The 23087-nt window shown below is 39.0% G+C and overlaps 1 protein-coding gene across 1 annotated transcript in view; it reads right to left on the reverse strand.

The window, feature by feature from the left end:
• The window catches only part of LOC143437300 (uncharacterized), a 49733-nt gene extending 28917 nt beyond the window's left edge, over window positions 1–20816 (reverse strand). The window contains exons 1-5 of the mRNA XM_076922109.1: window positions 20700–20816; window positions 14474–14600; window positions 14213–14273; window positions 12108–13186; window positions 3770–3789 (exon numbers count right to left, since the gene is read on the reverse strand). Coding sequence (XP_076778224.1) covers window positions 3770–3789; window positions 12108–13186; window positions 14213–14273; window positions 14474–14600; window positions 20700–20816 — 1404 coding nt within the window. The remainder of the gene's footprint in view (window positions 1–3769; window positions 3790–12107; window positions 13187–14212; window positions 14274–14473; window positions 14601–20699) is intronic.
• Between the last annotated feature and the right edge of the window lie 2271 nt (window positions 20817–23087).

Below are 23087 nucleotides of genomic sequence, written 5' to 3' on the forward strand. Positions count from 1 at the left end.
AGTTAATTCCAGATGTAGTAGTGTTAACAATCAAAACAGCAATCTTAACTCTACCCCATGTCAACTTCACACACAACCATATCTACTTCATCATGGTTAATTTCCAAAATAAAAAAAACATATAATAATAATGCCTAAATGTTACTATTCCAGCCAAAAGGAAAACCATTATGGATTGTACTAGGTTATAATTATGCCTAAAATGATTGAGCTACCCCTTGTACAAACACAGACACATAAAAATGTACACAGGTAACTTCCCACAGAATGGATCACCCTAACTACTTGACTACTGCGTGTATGCTCAGCTGAGCTTACCTTTTGATTAGCATTTACATGGGACATAAGTATCTTTACATCCTTTGACCATTTTGAGAGATCTATCAACATACTTCTTCCTTTTATGGATTTTTCAACAATATTCTCAGAAATCTGCCTGTCTCTGCCTCACAAGTGCTGGGATTAAAGGTGTGCGCCACGAGCGCCCAGCCACCAAAACATTCTTAAATGATGCTGGTACATTGGGGATGGGGGCAAGCTAGCTCAAATAAAATAAAGACCCAGCTGGGAGTTGCATCAGATCAGCTCCTGTTGTGTCTTTTTGGGGATCACTAACATTTCCCTGGCATGACATGTTCAATCTCTAGTAAGATCTAATAGCGGGCCAAGATATTTCTTTTCAAGGGAAGATAGTTGGATAGAGTTGGTGGTAGAGCCTTGCTCCAATATTCATAATCTATGATTCACAATAAACACCTACCAAAGGCTCTAAACAACATTCTTTGCAGCATTGAGCAGCAGAGAAAGGATTGGGTGCTCAAAGCAATTTTCAATTACATACAGAGGCAAGCCTCAGCTACAGGCAACATTCCTATGAACAGCAATAAATAATAAGCAGGAATTTGAAAAAGTGGAAAAACTCTTTAAAAAAATTTATTTATTTTATGTATGAGTACACTGTTGATGTCTTCAGACACACCAGAAGAGGGCACTGGGTCCCATTACAGATGGTTGTGAGCCACCATGTGGTTGCTGGGATTGAACTCAGGACTTCTGAAAGAGCAGTCAATGCTCTTAATTACTGAGCCATCTCTCCAGTCCAGAAAGAAATTCTTAATGACTTGGGATTGAAGGGGAATGAGAACTGACAAGAGAGTATAGCACTGTTGCATTTGAAATCATTAATTGACTTTTAAAACAAATATATGCAGAATGAATTTGGTAGCATTACTTCTGTTTCTATTTTGTGGAATAGTCCAAGGTGTATTGGTCTTGGCTGTTCTTTGAAGGTCTGGTAGAATTCTGCACTAAAACTACCTAGTCCTTGCCTTCTCTTGGACAGGAGGTTTATAATGCCTGTTTAATTTCCTTTAGGGTTATACCACAGTTTAGATAATTTACCTGATCTTGATTTAATTTGAGTTTATATTATCTGTCTAGATAATTATTCTTTTCTCTGGCTACACATTTCATCTAGATTTTTCCAGTTTATTGAATGAACTAATGATTTTTTAAAAAATTTCCTCAGTTTCTCTTCTTATTTGTTTCTTTTCACTTCTGATTTTGTTAATTTGGATACTGTCTCTGTGTCCTCTGGTTAGTCTGGCTAAGGGCTTTTCTATCTTGTTGATTTTGTCAAAGAACCAGCTCTTGGTGTTGTTGAGTCTCTGTACTGTCCTCTTTGTTTCTAATTGGTTTATTTTTGCCTGTGGGGAGGTGGGCTGTGGGAAGCAGCTGGGTGCCTGGTAGAGCATAGGCCTTGAACCCCAGACCTTAATGGGACAGCAAGTGTTCTGCTCTGCTGCCAGTCCCTGGTTCTTTTCCTTTAGCTTCAGCCCTCCAGAGCCCACAGAGAGGTCTATGGCCATCAGTCATGAGGAACAGTGACGCAGGCTCTCCCACATTCAGATGACATATCTCCAAGCTCTCAGACCAAGCCAATAGGTGTTATCTGCTGTCAGACCATAATCCACCCTGAAACTGTATATAAGGGCTCTATTCAGGAGAAGTAAAGTGTATAAGAAATATCCTGGTGTCTGAGAGTTTCTGTAGCAAGAGCTGTAACACTTGGGGAGAGCTCTGCTCTCCCATAAACTTCCTGGGACACCAAGCTGCCTCTCTGCAAGCTAGCTGCTGGCTCCTTATTATCCCAACCCCGGGCCAGCTCAGCATGGAGGCAGGTGCAGCACCTGGGAGTGACTGGGCGGCAACAGCAGAAACTAGAGCAGAGGCAGCAATGAAGGCAGGTGATCTCCCCGCCCTGCTTGCACCCTGTCCAGTTCTGGGCCAGAGATCATGGTGGGACACCCTTCTGGCGTCTAAGTCTCTTAGGTGTGTTTACTTCTGTTTGTTCTAAAGCTTTCTGGTGTGCTGTTAAGTTGCTTGTGTAGGATCTCTCTGGTATGTTTATGAGGGCACTTAGTGCTATGAATTTTTGTCTTACCACTGCTTTCACTGTGTCTCATAAGTTTGGGTATGCTGTGTCTTCATTCTCATTGAATTCTTGAGTCTAGTCTTTTCTTTCTTTATTTCTTTCCTGAGCAAGTTGTCATTGTATAGAAAGTTGTTCGGAATGTGGCTTTCTGATGTTTTTGTTATTATTGAAGTCCAGATTATTCTGTACTGATTTCATAGGATGCATGAGAATATTTCAGTCTTCTTGTATCTAATGAGGCTTGATTTGTTACAGATCTTTTGTTGTTTTTTTCGAGACTGGCTTTCTCTGTATAGCCCTGGCTGTCCTGGAACTCACTCTGTAGACCAGGCTGGCCTCGAAATCAAAAATCCACCTGCCTCTGCCTCCCAAGTTCTCGGATTAAAAGAGTGTACAACCACTGCCTGGCGATTTGTGACAGATTATATGGTCAGTTTTGGAGAAGATACCATGTGGTGCTGAGGAGAAGATATATATAATTGTATGTCTCCCTTTTTATTTCTGATTTTGGTAATTAGAATATTGTCGATGTGTCCTTTCATTAGTTTGGCTAAAAGTTTATCTATCTTGTACATTTTTTCTATCTATCTATCTATCTATCTATCTATCTATCTATCTATCATGAAATGTTTCATATGGAAGATTCAGAGGAAAAGCTTAAAGAGGTGAAGGGGATGTCAACCCCATAGGAAGAACAACAGTGTCAGCAAACCTGGATACTTCAGGGCATCCAGAGTCTAAGCCAAAAACCAAGGAGAATACAGGGGATGGTTCCTGGCACTGGGCATGTGTACAGCAGAGGACTGCCTTCTCTGGCCAAAATGGGAGAGGATGCACTTAACCCTGTAGAAACTTGATGCCGCAGAGAAAAGGGAAGCTGTTGGAGGTGAGGCTCTGGTGGGGTGATAGGTGGGTGAGAAAGCTCTCAGAGGCAGCAGGGAAGAAGATGGAGAGAAGACCTCAGGGAAGAGGGACCAGAAAGGGGGACAAATTTAGAATGTAAAAAACTTTATTAAATGTAATTTAAAAAGGAAAAAAGAAACATAACTGGAAAAAAATACATCTACATTGAGTTTGAAAAGGAGCAGATGGTTTCCTGGCAGAGAAAGTCACATTAATACAGTACTCTTTGACCTGGCTGCTATGTGCAATGTTAGCTTCTGTGATCTGTAACATGACACACCAGCTAAAGCCAATGGCCTGTGTCAATCATCTGACCTGACTTAACACTGAAAGTGCATTGGATATATCTCCAAAGTTGGAAATTCAGTATTCCTTGGATTATGCTAAAGTTCCAAAATTATATACCTATCAATCTAGTTTGTCTTCATTCACCTGACATGAATAAATACATGCTGGAAATTAGAAAATTATTACCCTGTCACCATCAGGTCTTTTTTTTTTTTTTTTTTTTTTTTTTTTTTTTTGTAATGGTGACTCCAGTGTTAGTGATTGGAAGCGATCTTATTAAAACCATCATCTCAACAAAAGTAACTTATTTAAAAAGTGGTTCACTTACCTCCCTGTCCAATTTAAAGAAAAAAAAAAACATGGCATTAATCAACCATTGGGTTAAATGTAAGCTGAATACTTCACGGAATCTATCATGGACCCTATGTTGGGTCCCACCATAAATTTCATTGTGTGGACACAAACTATTGTATATCAAGTACATTGACATAAAATGGAACTTTTCACTTCCAGAAGTGATAGCCACATTCCATTTCATGATGTTGGTACTTGATCATGTAATAAGGACAAACATTTATCACCCTCTGGTTGATGAGTGTGAGCCCATTTATATTGGCAAAGAAGGTCTAAAATATTTTAACATAGCTGATGTATTAGAAAAAGGCTTTGAAATCATCTATGTGAAGATAATAGAGGCTGTTAAAGTGGAAATGACTAAATCACTTAAAGAAATGCAGGAAAACACAAAGAATTGGAGGAAGTCAATAAATACCTCAAAGACAGCCAGGACAACAAATAAAAAAGTGGAGAAAACCAACCAATCTTATAAATAAAGCCAAGAAAAACAAACCAATAGTAGAAGGAAACAAAACTGTTGAATACCTAAAAGTGGAAATAGAAAAAATAATGAAAACACAAACTTTGGGAATAATGGAAACAAAACCTTAGGACTGCAAAGAGGAACTACAGAGGAAAGACTCACAAACAGAATACAGAGATGGAAGACAAATCTCACGCCTTGAAGATACAATAGAAGGGATGGATATATCACACAAAGAAAATGTTAAATGTAAAATTTCCTGACATAAAATATCTAGAAAATCCAGGACATTATCAAAGGATAAAACATAAGGATACTAGGGCTAGAAGAAGAAGAATATTAGATCAAATTCTCAGAAAATACTGATGAGAAAATCTTAGAAGAAAAATTTCCTAACATAAGGAGGGAGGTACCTATCACAATAAAAGAATCATCAAAACACCAAACAGAATAGACCCTAAAATGAAGTCTCTTGTATATTAATCAGAATGTCCAGTACAAAGAAAGAATACTAAAAGCTGCAAAGGTCAAAAGCCAAGAAACATATAAATAAAGATCTATTAAAATTGCAGATGACTTCTCACTGGAGTATGTAAATGTCAGAAGGGCTTGGACATATATGCTGCAGAAACTACAGGTGCCCAGATTATTATATGTAGAAAAAATTTAATTGATATTAATGGAAAAATCAGATAGTCCATGCTAAAGTCAAATTTAAACAATATCTATCTACATATACAAACTTACACAAAGTTATATACAAAGAATCCAACCCAAGGAAGTTAACAATACACATGAAAACACAGGTAGTAAATAACCTTGTATTATCTGCAAAAGAAAGGAAAGCACACAGATACCCCAACACCAGCACCAGCAGAAGCAGCAACAACAACAACAACAACAATAAGATGCAAGGAGTTTACAATCACCATTCATTGACTCTCTCAGTATCAATGACCACAGTTCACCAATTAAAAGGCAAAGGCTAACAGAATAGATGCTAATAAAAATCTATCCTTCAATTGCATACAAGAAATATAGCTCAAAGTTGAGAATAGGATTTAATTCAAGGTAAAAAGTTATTTCAAACAAATGGAGCAAAGGAGCAAGCTGGTGTCATCATTTTAAAATGTAGCAAAATAGATATTAAACAAAATTAATCAAAAGAGTTGGAGAAAGACACTACAAATTACTTAAAGAAAAAGAAATCACCAATGATGACATTTCAAGTTTTAACATCTATGCCTTAAACTCATTGTCACCAACCTTTGTAAAACAAAAAAAGTATTTTAAAGCTAAAATCACATAACACTCATTCACTTATATTCCAAGATTTCAACACTCCATTCTCACCAGTGGACAAATTCTCTAGATCCCCCTACAAAAAAGAGAAATATTCCAGCTAACTGACCACATGAACATGAGTCCAGCTGATACTTAGAGAACATTCTACCAAAATATAGGAGAATATGCCTTCTGCTCAGCACCTCATGAATCTTACTTGTAAACTGAACACATATCCAGACACACTGCCAATCACAATACAAACAATATTGAAATAACACCATGAGTTCACCATGGATTACAGCTGGATATCAACAAAACCAGCAAGAACACAAAGCTTACAAACTCATGGAAGCTGAACACCTCACTACTGAATAAAAAAGCCTAAGACAAACATAGAGGAAGATATTAGAGACTTTCTAGAATTCCATACAAATGAATATGAAACAGGCACAATTTTAGAGAATACAAAGAAAATGAAACTGTTTCTAAGGTGAAGGTTCATAGCACAAAACCCCTTCATGAAAAATTTGGAGAGCTCTCATACTGGCAATTCAATATCACTTTTAAAATTCTAGAACAAAAACAAGTAAGCAATGGAAAAACAGGATTAGACATCAGTAAATTATCAAGTTGGGGGCTGAAATCAACAAAATAGAAAAAGAAGAATGCAAAGAATTAATGAAACATGGAATTGGTCCTTTGAGCCTTTTATTAGATAAGATAGTCAAACACTTATTAAAAGATGGAGAATATACAAATTAATGAAATCTAAAATGAAAGTGGGGACAAAATAACAGACAATGAAGAAATCTAAAGACTGGTAATGACATAGTTTTAAAAAGCCTCAACTCCATTGAACTGGAATGTCTAAAAATAATAAAAAATTTTCTCAATAGGTTCCTCTTACCAAAGTTAAATCAAACTAAAAGAAACAACTCAAACTGCCTAAACATCTAGAAAAAGAGAAGTTATTACAATTCGGCCAACAAATAGAGGCCAGGGCCATGAGTTTTAGGGTAGAATCATACCAGACTTCCAAAGAGGAATTCATGAGAATACTCCTCAAAGTATTCAACAATATAGAAAAAGAAGAAGCTGTAGTTGATTTTATTTTTATGAACCCATCGTTACACAAATATCCAATTACTACAAAAACTCAGTAACAAAAGAGAATTATAGACCAATTTTTCTTAAAACCAAATATGTAAAAATACTTAATGAAGCAAAATAATAAAAATAAAATAGAAACCACATGAAAAGATCATTCATCATGATCGATGAGGTAGGCTTCATTCAAGCGGTGCAGGGATGGTTCAACATAATGTAATTAAAGTGTAGGGAAAAAAAGGTGTAATCTCTTATATGATGAAAAATTCTCTGACAATATTTAACTCCAATGTGTTATAAAGTTCTTCGAGTGATTAAGGAGACAGGGGACATACATAAACATAATAATATCACATTACAGCAAGCCAATAGCCAGTATTAAATTAAATTAAGAGAAATTCTAATTAAATTCACTAAATCACAAAAAAGAAAAGGTGGTCTATTCTCTCCATATCTATTCATTATACCATCTAAAACTTTAGCTAGAGCAAAAAAAAAAAAAAAACTGAAAGAGAGGAAGGTAATGTAAAATTAGAAAAGAGGAAATACAATTATCTTTATGTGCAGATGATATGATAGTAAGCACAAGTGAACTAAAACTTCCCAAAGGCAATTCCCAGAGCTGGTAAACACTTTCAGCAAAGTTGTTGGATACATAATTAACTAAAAAAAAAAAAAAAAAAGAAAAACGAGTGGCCATCGTATGTACAAATGAGTTTGCAAGTGCAAACACAATAGAGAGACATCATAAAGTTTGAACTGATGGTTGACACTTTTCACATTGTTTTCTATATAATAAAACCTTGAGTAACTCAATGTAAGTGTGTTGGGTAATATCATACAAATTATTTGCTGTGACAGATTATTTTTGATATTATTGATGGTCCTCAAAGACTATTGTAATATACAAAGTCTTTAATAGATTGATTACTTACTAAAGACTTTAGTCTTCTATAAATATATCAGAAAGTACAAGACTTTAACACATTGACCACATTTACAGGGTTTCTCACATTATGACTTTTTCTCAGGTTTCTAGGATGACTGCCACATTCAAAGGCTTTACCACATTGCTTATTCCTAGATGTTCTCTTGAGAACACATTCTCATTTTGTTCATAAATACATGTGTTGTGAAAAGTCTTTATTACATTGATTTCAGTTACAAGATTTCTCTCCAATATGTGTTCTGCTATGTATTAGAAGATGACTGTGATATCTAAATATTGGAAGATGCAAAAAGAAACTTCTTCTAAGGGCTGCCTTTTGTTAGCAACCTGCATTTAATCATAAATTGAAACTAAGTTAAAGTCCCAGGTTATAAGGGACCAAAATATTTAACAATCTCTGGCCAGCTTTCATTATATATGTTTGTTTCCCCCAAAACAAAATGACTGCTCCTAATCATAATTTATGTTATTCATGTTTTATTCTTCAAAATAAAATGCTTGTTCCTAACCACAAAAAAATGGCTGCAATAGGCTAGACCATAAAAACTACATTCTGTATCATTTGACATATAGTAACAACTGAAGGAAATACTGATTGGTAATAATGTAGCTGTAACTTGACACTGATATGTGTGGTTTTCAAGTTGCGAATCTATATTATGTTCAGGCTCAGGGTGGGGGTGTGGTGGGGTGATGCACCTAAGCTTCTGAGTATATTTTTGTGGTCTTGATTAATCTGTACTGAATTGGCTACAAAAATTCTTATCATTCTTACACTGTCCTGGTGTTTGAATGGTGTTGGCTATTAGTGGACCTCATAACATAAAGGCTCTACCAGATTGCTAACATTCATAGAGTTTCTTTCCAGTATGTACAGAATCATAATGATGAAGACTAGAGATGTGCAGAGGCTTCAATATACTAAATATATTTAGAAGGTTTCTCTCTAGTACATTGTTGTTTTTTGATAATGAAGACTACAGAATTGTGCAAAGGCATGACCATATTAAGTGCACTCACAGGGTGTCTGTCTTAGCGTTCCCTTTGCTATAAAGAGAGCTCATAAATAAAGCATCTCTTATAAAAAGTCAAATATTTAATTGCAGCTGGCTTACAGTTTCAGAGATTTAATCTATTTTCATCATAGCAGGAAGCATGGCAGGCATGCTGGTGAAGAAGCCAATGGTTCTGCTTCTTGATTCAAAGAAAGCCAGGAAGAAACTGTCTTAGAGGTAGCTAGTAGGAGGGTCCATTCAGCACTGGGTGGAACATCAAAGCCCACCCCTATACTGATGCACTTCCTCCAACAAGGCCACATCTCATAATACTGCCACTCCCTGAGCCAAGCATATTTATACTACCACATATCACAGCCTAGCCCATTTAAGCTTGTTTAAACACGTGAATGGAGGGAGACCATATTTAAAAATAGCATAATTCAAAATGCATGAGGTTCAAATTTTAAGAAATGCTCATCTACTATAGCATTCTCAAAATGTTAAGAGTCTCAAGTTCAAAGTCTCTTTTGAGTTTTATCCAATCATATAACTGTAATGCCCTATATCTTCAAAAAATAGCATATCATATCTATCCAAATTCACAGGATATACATCACCATTTCTAAATGCCATTGTGAGGAAATACTGTAAAGAAGACCAAAAGCCAGCAAGGCAATCTCCAAACTCTGCATCTCCATGTCTGATATCAAATGTTCTTCAGATCTCCAACTCCTTCCTGCTTTGCTCAGTGCAGCAAAATACTTTCTCTTTGGCTAGTTTTATTCCCTGACACAGTTTTCCAGAGCAGGTACCCCACAGCTCTGGAATCTCAAAGTATTAGGGTTTCAAAGGTAACTTCAATATCACAGCTTCTTGTTCCAGTATCTGGGATCCACATGATCACCTGCACTCCTCAAAAGTGATTGGGTCACTTCACCAGCTCTTCCACCTATTCCACTCTATCTTCTGCCTGACTCCACTTTACTGCTGCTGTTGTTGTCTGCTCATCCCATGGGACTGACATCTTCAATATGCTGGGTTCTTCTGCTGTAACTAAGATTCACTGTGTTCCTCTCATGCACTCCCTTCACAGGGCCAAGCCTTAGCTGCTCTGTATGGCAGATTCATTTATGCCTCTGAAACAAATACCGCTTGGGTGATTCTCACACATGATCAACACCAGGTGCACAACAAGGTACAAACTTGGCGGTCTCTGGAACACAGCTTCTTTGTTCTCTCAGAAAACACTCACCACAAGATTTCACCTCAGTGATGCTGGTTTCTTCTTTGTCACCACTAATTTTCTAACTACAGCCAACCAGCATCAATTGTCTCAGTCACCCTGTCTATCCATTCCTCTAAAAGCAGAGCCACATGGACAAAGCTGCTGAGTTCCTCTGCTTGCTAGGGCTGGAACATGGCCCCTTCTATTACTTCATCACCAGCTTTTTATTTTTCAACAACTTCACAGCCTAAGCTTGACAGTCCTGGATCTTACTCATTATATTAACCTTGAACTCAGAGGTCTGCATGACTCTGTCTCTTGAATGCTGGGATAAAAAATGTATTACACTTGGCCTGTACCTAAGCTTTTCATTACCTAAAATTTGTTCTATACCAGGATGATTTTAACCAGAAATCTGATTGACTGTCATTTCCTAGGATTTAAGGCACAAACCCCCATGCCTGGACCTAAGTATATCCTTTTGGATTTTGAATTGAAAACCCAGTACAGTAATAATAATCTGTCCATTGTAAATTTGACACATACTTGTATCTCCTTATGTCCACATAAAAACAATAATTAGTTAATAAAAATGCCTAATATTATACAGTTATCTTTCATACAACTTCACATCCATATGTTTAGGTGGATGGAATCTTGCCATATCACCATTTCTTTAATATCATTTTATATCTTTCATCACAGGATTTAGCTTCATTCAACTTCCTGGTGACATTTTCTCTTTGAGCCTAACATTTTATATTTTTCCTTTCTAAGATTACTAAGCATGATCAAAACAATCACCATGAGAGTAAACACAGGCCAAAGGCTATGCTTGGCTTTCCTGAGACTTCCTTTGTCAATGCAATTAACAAAATAAACCTCTTTACCTTCAGATGAGAGCAAAACACAGGAGCATTCTTTAGCAAAACATTATGAAAATTATATACAAAATTCAAACCACCCTTAGTACATATGTGTTCTACTAGCATGGCCCATGAAGTTCCACTTAATGCATGTACAAATTGAAAGTCTAAAAATCCACGCTGCTTCCAACAAAAGCATGGTAAGGCCTACCAATAATAATACTTAACTCTGGGGTACCAACTTCTGTCTTAGAATTTCCATTGCTAAGAAGAGACACTGTGACCAAGGCAATGGTTTTAAAGTCAAAAAGTTAATTCGGTCTGTCTTACTCTTTCAAATGTTTAGTTTATTACCAACATAGCAGGAAGAATGGCAGCATGCAGGCAGCTATTATGCTAGAGGAGCTGAGAGTTTTGCATTTTCAGGAAAAGGCATCCAGGAAGAGATTGTCATCCAGCAAAATAGTAGGAGAGTCTATTTTGGACTGGCTGGAGCTCCAAAGACCCCCGCACTAGAAATTCACTTCTTTCAAAATAGTAATATCTAACTAGGCCAAACATATTAATATTGTCACTTCTTAGGGGCAAGCATATTCAAATCACAACAGTTTATTTCTATTATAAATTCTTTCATGCATTTAAATATGATTATGACATGCAGACGCTTTACCACACTGATTACTTCCAGAAGGTTTGTCTCTAGTATGTGTTGATTTTTGTATTCAGAGAATACTGTGGCATGTAAAGGATTTTCCAACTTAAGGACATTCACAATATTTCTGTCCAATTTGTGGTCTTTTCTGTCCTTGTAGATTACAGTGATAGGCACAGGCTTCTCCAGGTTTGTTACATTCATAAGGTTTCTCTAAAGGATGTGTTACTTGAAGTTTTTGGAGAGTACATTGTCATGCAAAGACTTTACCTCATTCATGGCATTCATGCAGTTTCTCTACATTATGTGTTCTTTTATGTATTGGGTGATGCCTGTGACATGCAAGCACTTAGCACCTTGATGACACTGAGTCACTCTCTTGAATGTGTTCTATTATGTAGTTGCAGATAAAAGTGAATTGTCAGTTTTTCCACATTGATTACCTAACTAAGGTTTCTCTATGGTATGTGTTCTTTTATGTCTTTGGAGACCACTTTGACATGAAAAGGCTTTACCACATTGATTACATTCATAAGGTTTCTCTCCAGTATGTGTTTTTTTGTGATATTGGAGATGACTGTGACAAGAAAAGGCTTTACCACACTGATCACATTCATAGGGTTTCTCTCCAGTATGTGTTCTTTTATGATATCGGAGACCACTGTGAGAGAAAAAGGCTTTAACACATTGATTACATTCATATGGTTTCTCTCCAGTATGTGTTCTATTATGACATTGGAGACTATGGTGACATGAAAAGGCTTTACCACATTGATTACACTGATAAGGTTTCTCTCCAGTATGTGTTCTTTTATGTCTTTGGAGATGACTGGGCCTTGCAAAGGTTTTACCGCATTGATTACATTTATAAGGTTTCTCTTCAATATGTGTTCTTTTGTGATATTGGAGAGTACTGTGATCTGAAAAGGCTTTACCACATTGATTGCATTCATAAGGTTTCTCTCCAGTATGTGTTCCTTTATGATATCGGAGACCATTGTGACATGAAAAGGCTTTACCACATTGATTACATTCATAAGGTCTCTCTCCGGTATGTGTTCTTTTATGATATCGGAGACCACTGTGACATGAAAAGGCTTTACCACATTGATTACATTCATAAGGTTTCTCTCCAGTATGTATTCTTTTATGAGATTGGAGATGACTGTGCCATGAAAAGTCTTTACCACATTGATTACATTCATAAGGTTTCTCTCCAGTATGTGTTCTTTTATGATATTGGAGAGTACTGTGATCTGAAAAGGCTTTACCACATTGATTGCATTCATAAGGTCTCTCTCCGGTATGTGTTCTTTTATGATATCGGAGACCATTGTGACATGAAAAGGCTTTACCACATTGATTACATTCATAAGGTTTCTCTCCAGTATGTGTTCTTTTATGAGATTGGAGATGACTGTGCCATGAAAAGGCTTTACCACATTGATTACATTCATAAGGCTTCTCTCCAGTATGTATTCTTTTATGTCTTTGGAGGCCACTGTGACGTGAAAAGGCTTTACCACATTGATTACATTTATGTGGTTTCTCTCCAGTATGTGTTCTTTTATGAGATTGGAGATGACTGTGACATGAAAAGGCTTTACCACATTGATTACATTCATGTGGTTTCTCTCCAGTATGACTTCTTTCATGCCTGCAACAATAATGGGCACATGTGAAAGCTTTACCACATTCATTACCTGATCAATCATTTTACCAATATGAATAAATTTTGCAGTTTTTCTAATAATAAAGAACACTCAGATCTTAAGGTTTTATCACTTTGATGTTCACGGTAGCTATATTTCTATATGATGTATTTCACATGTCTGAAGATATCAGACTATTAAAATACTGATTGCTTTCTTAGTTTTTCCTGTAGTGTGAATCACACCACAGCAGCACTGTGAGCCAGGACAAACAGAAGAATTTCCAAACTTCTAGTACCCATAGAGATTTTCTGCAGTGTGACATTGGGGATGTCCCCAGTTATGTCACAAAACCAATTTATTGCAAATGTCTATCGTATTCTGAAAGTCTACCAAAGGCAGAATACTACATATCTTCTCATTTTTTGGAGTAGAAAGAGGTACGTTGCTTCTTTCAACATCCCTATGCTCACAAGGTTTTATCTATTCTGACAATTGATATACCCATTAATAAAAGAACGGTTAAAGGTTTCCATATTGAATTCACACGATTTGACAGTTTGTTCTTTGTATATAGAATAAGGTTTCTCCACAACTTTCTTCACTGTCACTAACTGACCACTCAATAAACTTAGAAATGTCACTACAGGAATATGAGTATCACCAAATTTACCATGGACTATTGCTTCTTGGATGGCTTTGGATATACATTTATCACTATTCAATGTGCAACATCTAAATATTATGAGACTATTTGGATTGGTAGTTCCACAGCAAAGCTCTAATGGAGCTACAAATCAATTAAAGGTATCTCTTAAGGCATTGTTTCCATGTCTTCTTCCATAGAGGAATGCCTTAAAACATAAATCAAATAACTGACATTGAGGCACATGGCTTTGTGAGAATATTATAATCATAGCTATACTTAAAGGACTGATTTCTTTTTACACACTTGCTTTTCTTTAGAGCTTCTAGAACACATTAAAATTTCCTCACAGGCATATTTGTATCAGCTTGTACATGAAAACTACCTTTCACGCCTTCTAGAACCTTGACATTGTTCTTCAATATGATGATCTTCCCAACTGTAACCTAAAACACAGTTCCAGAAAATGAATGATATAGTATTGGAAATTAGGTAAAATGCAAGTTACTGTGAATTTTGACAGCACTGAACCTGATTTATTCAGCTCAATCTTCCTTGTTCTCAATTGAAATAGCAGAGGATCATCAATAACCAAGAATCACTTGTTCCATTATTTTGAAAAGCAAAACAAAATTCACAGTTTTACCTATAGTAGTGAGGTTCCGGTATGTCTCCAGCATCACATCTTTGTAGAGATTCTTCTGGGAAGAATCCAGCAAATTCCACTCTTCTGCAGTGAAGTTCACATGCACGTCCTCATAAGTCACTGCATCCTACAATATCCCATACATGTGTACAACAGAATGCATCATTGTGACATCACTGTAAATAAATGGATACTTTCTAGGCAATCTATTAATGTAATTCTTGTGCTTCCTCCACTTAATTCCTGAAACAGAAGTTACAGTCTAATCATTCTATTATTTTAGAAGGAAATTGAATTATAAGGTTCACCTCTGTTGCTTCTGATCCCTTAGAATAGGATATAGCCTTGCAACACAAATGACAATTGAGAGAGATATGCAGGGGAAACAGATCAACTGTACTGAGCACACATCTGAAAAGCTGTATGAACAATTACTAACTACAAAACTGACCAGCACACTGCGTGTATTTGCTCATGTCTTTAATCGCAGAGGTACAGGCAGGTGTATGTCAGTGAGCTGGATGCTGGCGTGGTCTATGTGATGTGTTGCAGGACAGCAAAAGTTACATATTAAGACCCTCACTCCCCTGTAAAAGTCAACAAAGGAAACAAAAATGATAGAGAGAACTCACAGTTCTTTACTGAAGTTCCTATGAAGAATTATAGATTCACTTCAGTTCTGTTTTCATCTTCTAAAAACATGAAGTGAACCAGTTTAAACAGCAACATTAATAAATTTTACTAGAAGGAAATGCATGTTTAAACAGTTAAAAATGGACAGATGAAAATATTAGTAATGTATATGTTGATCAGAACTGTGGAACATAGAGCAGGAAAGATAGCTCAGGAGTGGAAAGCTCTTGCTGGTCTTCCACATAATGGTGGTCAATTTCTAGTATTTACATGGGGATCAACAACTACACATTTCTTCAAGATCAAGAGGACTGAGGCCATCTTCTGACAACAGTAAAGATGAGGCACTCGTGATATTCATATTCATGCACACAGGCACAATACTTTTATTTATTCCAAATTTTTCAGAACAAACACAAGAGTAAGGCAGAACGACATACACCTGGAATCCAATGACTCTGACGCCTCAGGCAGTATTGATATCATGAACATATGTCATCCAGAGAAATAGGATATAATATATATATATATAATATATTATATATAACATATTATAATATATAATATATAATATATAATATATAATATATAATATATTATATAATATATATAATATATATTATATTATATATATAATTATATATATATATATATATATATATATATATATATATATTGCCTAATTTTAAAATTGAAGATGTGGATGAAGAGCTGCACAAAAGCATGTGCCTATGTTACAAAAAAGAGGTCAGATGGCTTCTGTGGTTTCTATATCTAGTATCAGCACAGGAAGGGCTTTCCAGAGAAATTTAGTTACAAAAACAATAAACAAAAGATATAAAGTTAAAAATATAAAACCACCAGGCTTGCAAAATTGCTTAGGATTAAATAGCAAATGTTTATACTGTATCTTATGGGAATTAGAGAATGAGACTAACTGGGGAATGTATGGGAGCATGAGAAGAAAGCTGAAGAATCAGTTTCAAGTACAACACAGTAGACACATAGAATAAAATATGTCCTGACTAAAAGAAATACAGGGGTAAAGCTGGAGCAGAGACTGGGGGAATTGTTAATGAAAACTTGCCCAACTGGAGACCCACCTTATAGATAAACACCAATCCATGACATTATTAGGGATACTCTGTGATGCTCCCACACAGGAGCCTTGCATAATTGTCCATTAAGAGACTCCACCCAGCAGCTGACTTGAAACAGATGCATAGAACCATAATCAAACATTGAATGGTCCTTGGGGACTGTTATGGAAGAGTTGCGGGAAGGATTGATGGCCCTGAAGACAATAGGAACTCCTCCACAGGAAGACCAACAGTCTCAACTAACCTGGACCCTTGAGGATACTCAGACTGATCCACAAACCAAATAACACACACATTCTAGACTAAGGCCCCTAGAACATATGTAGCAGATGTGTAGCTCAGTCTTCATGATGGTCCTCCAACAACTGTAGCAGGGGCTGTGCCTAAAGCTGCTGCCTATCTTTGGAATCTGCTCCCTGAACTGGGCTGTCATGTCTGGCTTCAATTGAAAGGATGAACTTAACCCAGCAGAGACTTGATACACTGTGGTGTTGAGATAACCAGGGGCCCACACCTTCACAAAGGAGAAACAGAGGATATTAGATAGAGGGACTCTGTGCAGGCAGTAGACCTAGGGTAGGAACTTCACAAAGTTCATAGCCATTTTATTTATAACAGGTTGAAACTGGAACAATCCCAGATGTCACTCAACCAAAATATGGATATAGAAAATTAGGTTCATTTACAAAAGGAAAAACTATTCAGCTATAAAATACAAGGACATCATGAATTTTGAAGGCAAATGGATAGAACTAGAAACTACTATCCTGAGTGAGGTAACCCAGACCTAAAAGCACATAGATGTATGTACCCACTTACAAGTGAATAATAATCATAAAAAAAGGAAACCCACAATACACTCTTTAGACCCAAAGAAGCTAAAGAAGAAGGAAGGCCCAAATGAGCACGGTTGAGTCTCACTCAGAAGCGGGACTAAAACAGTCATAGGAGGCAGATGGAAGAGCGAGAATTGGATGTGAGAGCGTATAACAAGGGGAATCGGGAAGAACCAGCAACATGTGTGGTAAGAGACTATGGAGTTGATCACACCTGAGATGCATAGCAGTAAGATATGGATGCTGAAGAGGCCACATCTGCAGTCAGGCAGGACCCCCAGTGGAGCCTTAGAGACAACAACCAATCCAAATACCTTTTTACTCAAAATTTGTTCTTGTCCACAAGAATACAATCTACAATACAGATTTCGTCCAACAGTAAAATAACACTTTGATACCATGTTGTTCTAACTTGCTACTCTGCTGCTGTGATTGAATCCTCTAAGCAAAAGCATCTCAGGTAATAAGTGGTTGTTGTACATGGTTCTGTCAGATCACAGTCGATCATTTTGAGAGCTTAGATTAGAAACTAAAGGCAAAACACCTGGACAAACACTGTCTCCTGGCTTGCTCTCTTGCTTGGTCAGTGTCTCATGCTCAGCCTGCTCTCTCATCCAGCCCAGGACCACTTGCTTAGGGATATTGCCACCCTCAGTGGAAGAGTCTTCCTTTTTTTTTTTTTTTTGGTTTTTCGAGACAGGGTTTCTCTATGTAGCCCTGGCTATCCTGGAACTCACTCTGTAGACCAGGCTGGCCACAAACTCAGAAATCCGCCTGCCTCTGCCTCCCAAGTGCTGGGATTAAAGGTGTGCGCCATCACATTCCGGCATAGAAGAGTCTTCCTAAACAATCATCAACACTATCTCTCACAGACATAGCAACCAGCCATCCTGATGAGGACATGCCCTCAATTGAGGTTCCTTCAGATGACTGTAGCTCTGAAATGCTGAGAACCGAAAACAAGTATGACACAGATACAATAATAAATGAGGAAATTGTTACAACACAAAAACAATGAGCTAACTATATCAATACAGAAGCTCCTGCCACCCCATGAGGAACTTGGAGTTTTGGCTGAGCAAGGACAAAATAGGAAGGGCACCTTGCTCAGAGCAGGGAAGGATATACTGGAATGGGGAGCTCAGAGGATGTGCTGACCTGGGGTGAGCATCTTTAACCCTGGTTCCCAGGCCAGTGCTACCAAAGATGTGGCTAAAACATCTGGAAGGTGGACAGAAAAGCAGATTATCTTACAGACCCAGAAATGACCACCACAAAGAACAGGATCTCTGACCCAAGGAAGATATGCTAAATTTGTTAGAATCAATGAACAATGACCTTCCATCTCATGACAGCTCCAAGTTCAAAACTACAGACTCAGATATGAACTGGGCAGAGGGTAGTTCAGAAGGTGGGAAATGAGGTCATTGTCTTTCTACCTTGTAAAACAAGGTAGGCAGAGCCTAATTTTGACCTAGATGCTGTCTGGAAGAGCTCTCTGTCATGAACTGGTCAATGGGTCTAGGTCCTGTTGTTAAGAAGGATTTAACCCAAGGTGTGGGGCTAGTAACTAAATCCATTAGGGTGGAATCTGTCTTATTTCCTCAGTGAGAGAATGACAAACTTCCACACAAAAAATAGCCAGCCACAAGGGAGTGGTAAAGGCTTCCCAGTAGATTCTTCCACTTGGACAGAGGAGAAAATGAAGACAGGATGGCAGCTGTGAGCCCTATAGCAGGGTTCCAAGTCTGCTCTAACCTTCCCAGAAATTAAGACCAGAGAAACACTGTCCACTATACCTGTCTCTGGAACATCTTTGAAGCACTTCAGGGCTATGACTCTCCAGTCAATGCAGTCAGATGTTATGTCCAAGTCACAGAGACCCCGACAACCAACAAGGAGCCTATTGCAATGCAAACACATGGAGGTCTTTATTATGAGCTCTGTAATAAGGATTCTCACCAGTCAGCCTCACATGCGATCGAATCTGAGAGACCAAGTCTAGGGGCGCTGGGTATTTATTGCAGTTACAGCAAGATTGGGACATTAACACACAGGCCAGCAACTTAATATTTTAAAAGCTGCATGACTGGCATAATCTGCAGGAACCAACCAAGTGGGTAAAATCATTTGACAACCATGATGGGTAGGCTAACTTTTTCTCTGTAAGGTGTATTAGTTATCAATATGTAGCTTAACCCTGCAGTTGTACCTTGACTGGCTGTTGACAAGCAGGATTTGTCATAGGATGTTTGCTCAAGTGGACTTTGTGCATTCTCAGAAACAGAATTAATTGGGCTTTACAAACTCATCTTTGTGCCTGAGGTCCCTATTATTGAAAGATGCTCCTTTTCAAGCAAAAGCCATGTGTGGCAGTTGAAAAGGTACTTTTTCCAAAGACCTACATCCCTATCTGTTACTGCACTATCTGAAACTGTTTTCTGGAGCAGGTACCTCACAGCACTGGAATCTCAAAATATTAGGGATTCAAAGGTAACTTCAACATTATAGCTTATTTTTCCATTATTTTGGATCCACACATGATCATCTGTGCTCCTCAAAAGAGATTGGGTCACTTCTCCAGCTCTTCCATCTATAGCACTCTAGGTTCTGCTTGACTCCACTTTACTGCTGCTGCTGTTTTCTCTGCTCATCCCATGGGACTGACATCTTCAATATGCTGGGTTCTTCCCCTGTGACTAGGATTCACTGTTTTCCTCTCATACACTTCCTTCACTGGGTGAAGCCTTAGCTGCTCTGCATGAGATTCATTTATGCCTAAAACCAATACCACCAGGGTGATTCTCACACATGATCAACTCCAGGTGTACAACAAGGGACAACCTTGGCTACCTCTGGAACACAGCCTCTTTTTCCTCTCAGAAAACACTCACCAGAAGATTTCACCTCAGTGATGCTGGTTTCTTCTTCATCACCACTAATTTTCTAACTACAGCCAACCAGCATCAATTGTCTCAGTCACCCTGTCTATCCTTTCCTCTAAAAGCAGAGCCACATGGACAAAGCTGCTGAGTTTCTCTGCTTGCTGGGGCTGGAACATGGCCCCTTATAGTACATCATCACCAGCTTTATATTTTTCAACAACTTCACTGCCTAAGCTCGGCTGTCCTGGATCTTACTCAGTAGATGAACCTTAAACTCAGAGGTCTGCATGGCTCTGTCTCTAGAATGCTGGGTAATACATGTGTAACACTTTGTGTGTATCTAAGCTTTTCTTTACCTAAAACATGTTCTGTATCAGAATGACTTGAATCAGAGATTTGCTTGACGCTCATCTCCTGAGATTTAAACATGTACATGATGTTTCCCACATGACCAACTGAATTAAGGACTGAAACTTTCCGCTATTTTTATGATACCCTTCCTTGGTTTCTCCCTAATCTGCCTGATTTGTGTTTTTTTTCCTTTAAATACCCTTCCCCCCACCCCCCTGGCCTCGAGGTCGACACTCCTTGCTCTGAGTCTCGACCTCAGCTGGATGATTCCTGAAATAAAGCCTCTTGCTGTCTTGCCAGTTATTGGAGACTAGAGTGAGGGTCTCCCCTCCTGGGGTCTTTCAATAACAACGCCCAAGGTGATATAGTTCTTTTTCCTACAAGTCTGGGGGTGTGTCCATAGGTCGCCCAGCCACAGTACCTGGAAGCAGCTCCGGTCATGCTCCTGCCTCAGATTCACAGGCACCGCCACCCGCTCACGAGCAGCCCGGGGCCTCCGCTTCCACCCTCCGGCCACGGTACTGGAAGCTCCGGTCATATCCCCGGTCTGCGGCGGGCGATAGGATTGCGTTGCGGGGTCTGTGACATCAGAAGGAGCCCGCCAATGCCACTGGGACCAAGGTGATCCTCCCTGACTGAGGCGGTTGCGGCGGTGGCGGCCGTATGGTAGTGCAATCACTCTGGACCTCGGTGAAGTCAATCACATCTGGCAGGGTATTTCTAAACATCAAGCCTGTGCGCCAGGCCAGAGACTTCATGGGAAATGTAGTCTTCGGCTGGCCGCCATCTTGCTTTTTCCTCGTGGCATCATGGGATATGTAGTTTAAAGAGCAGCCGCCATCTTGAATTGCGTTTACTTCCCATAAGCAGTTAGTTTTCTGACCACAATCTTGGCAGGAGTCCTTATGGGAAATGTAGTCTCTGGCTGCTATCTCTAAGTAGCCTTGGCAGTCCAAAACCTCACTCTCGAGACCAGGGTGACCTTGAACTCAGAAATTTGCCTGCCTTTGCCTCCCAAGTGCTGGGATTAAAGGCATGTGCCATCAATTGTTGATCATTATTGGCTAATGATTAGTATTGATTATTGATTAGTACTGACTGCTGGTTATTGATTATTGATTATCATGATTATTGATCACTTTTGGTTATTGACTAGTATTGATAATTGGCCATTGATTAGTATTGATTATTGGTTAACATGATTATTGCTCATTGTTCCATCATCGTCATCCCCTGCCTCTGCCTACCAAGTGCTGGGATTAAAAGCATGTGCAACCACTGGCCAGCTATACCTGTCTTCTTAATGTATTCTATAAAAGACAAAAGGATTTGGACACATGTGCTGCAGAGTCAGAGAAACCACACGTGTTTCTACAGAAAAGCAACTGGTCCAAATATTTTGGGCAGATTCAGGATCAGCCATGACAGTGACATTACTCAGAGGTCTTCTCCTGATCTAACACATGAGGAGCATCACCAGGGACCTCACAGGTGGTCATATCTGGCTGATGCTTCCCATGCAGCCCCAGAGAGGACCCAGCACCCCAACTCCCACTGTCCAGCCGCCTGCCCCTACCCATTGTGGGCAGTGATCCTGTGCTCACCATGACTCGATTTCAGAGCTTCCCTGAGGTCTCCACACAGCAACAGACACAGAGCTCAGAGCAGGACACAGTTGATCATTCAAGCCTGCACAGCCACTGAGAACTTGCAGAATGTCACCCGGAAGAACCTGCCTCCTTGTCTGATTGACAGGTCTGCCTGGAAGCTTTGATAGGCCAGTGAGTCTTACCACTCCTCAAGGTTAAAGAGTGCTTCCAGTGCAGGAACAGATCTTTTCCAGATCTCAGAAGTTGTTTGTACTCCATTAGCATATATACATATCCTTCAGAAGGAATCTCACCCCACCCAGCCCTGGGGGAGAACCCAGCATTCCAGCTCTGGCTGTTCAGCTGCCTGCTCCTCCCCTCTGAGAGCAATGATCCTTCACCTTCCAGGACCTGACTCCAGAACTTACCTGAGCTTTCCTTACAGCACTTGCCTTCTTCCTGTAATCAAGTTGAACAGCTTCCATAGCCCATTACTCAAGGTGCAGTGGAGGTAGCATTCTTACCCACAAGTGGAAGGATACCCTGGTTATTTCTTAGCATTCAGTCTAAACTCCACACCAATTACATGGCAACAGCCAGGTATGCTCCTCCCCATGGTTACCTGGCAACAGCTGGGTAGGCCTGACCCCCTGTAAAAGTGGCTGTTTGCCTTTTTCTCTCTCTTTTGATCTCTTGCTTTCTTTCTCTGTCTTTCTCTTACCCACTTGGGCTCTTCTCTCCCCCCCACATGCTCATGTCAGGCTTCTACTTCTCTACTCTCTGCCTCTCTCTGCTTTTCTCTGCCTCTACTGCCCTCATAACTCTCCTCCCCATGTCCTGAATTAACTATATTCTATACTATACTGTCTTGTGGTGGGTTGCTTTTGGGGAAGAGCTGTCTCAGTGTGAGGCATTGCACCCCCCTGAAAAGAAATATCTCAGGAGGAGGCATGAGCCTGCTGAGACAACACCTTCCTCCATACCTCCCCACACACCTATAGAACATATTCCATCTGTCTTTAAAGAGAGGTAGTGAAAGACCCCCAAAGGGAGATCCCCACTCAAGTCTCAGGACTGCTCCCACCCAAGGACTCATGAGACCCTGGTTTGATGTAAACACATGAGGCAGTTTAATATCAGAGCTCTGGGTCAGCACATATCTTACTTAGGAGAAAGTGGAGCTGACCCCAAGGCTCAAAGGATTAGGGCTTTCATAGGCA

Source organism: Arvicanthis niloticus, chromosome Y (genome assembly GCF_011762505.2).
Source record: "Arvicanthis niloticus isolate mArvNil1 chromosome Y, mArvNil1.pat.X, whole genome shotgun sequence".
NCBI classification, from domain to species: Eukaryota; Metazoa; Chordata; class Mammalia; order Rodentia; family Muridae; genus Arvicanthis; species Arvicanthis niloticus.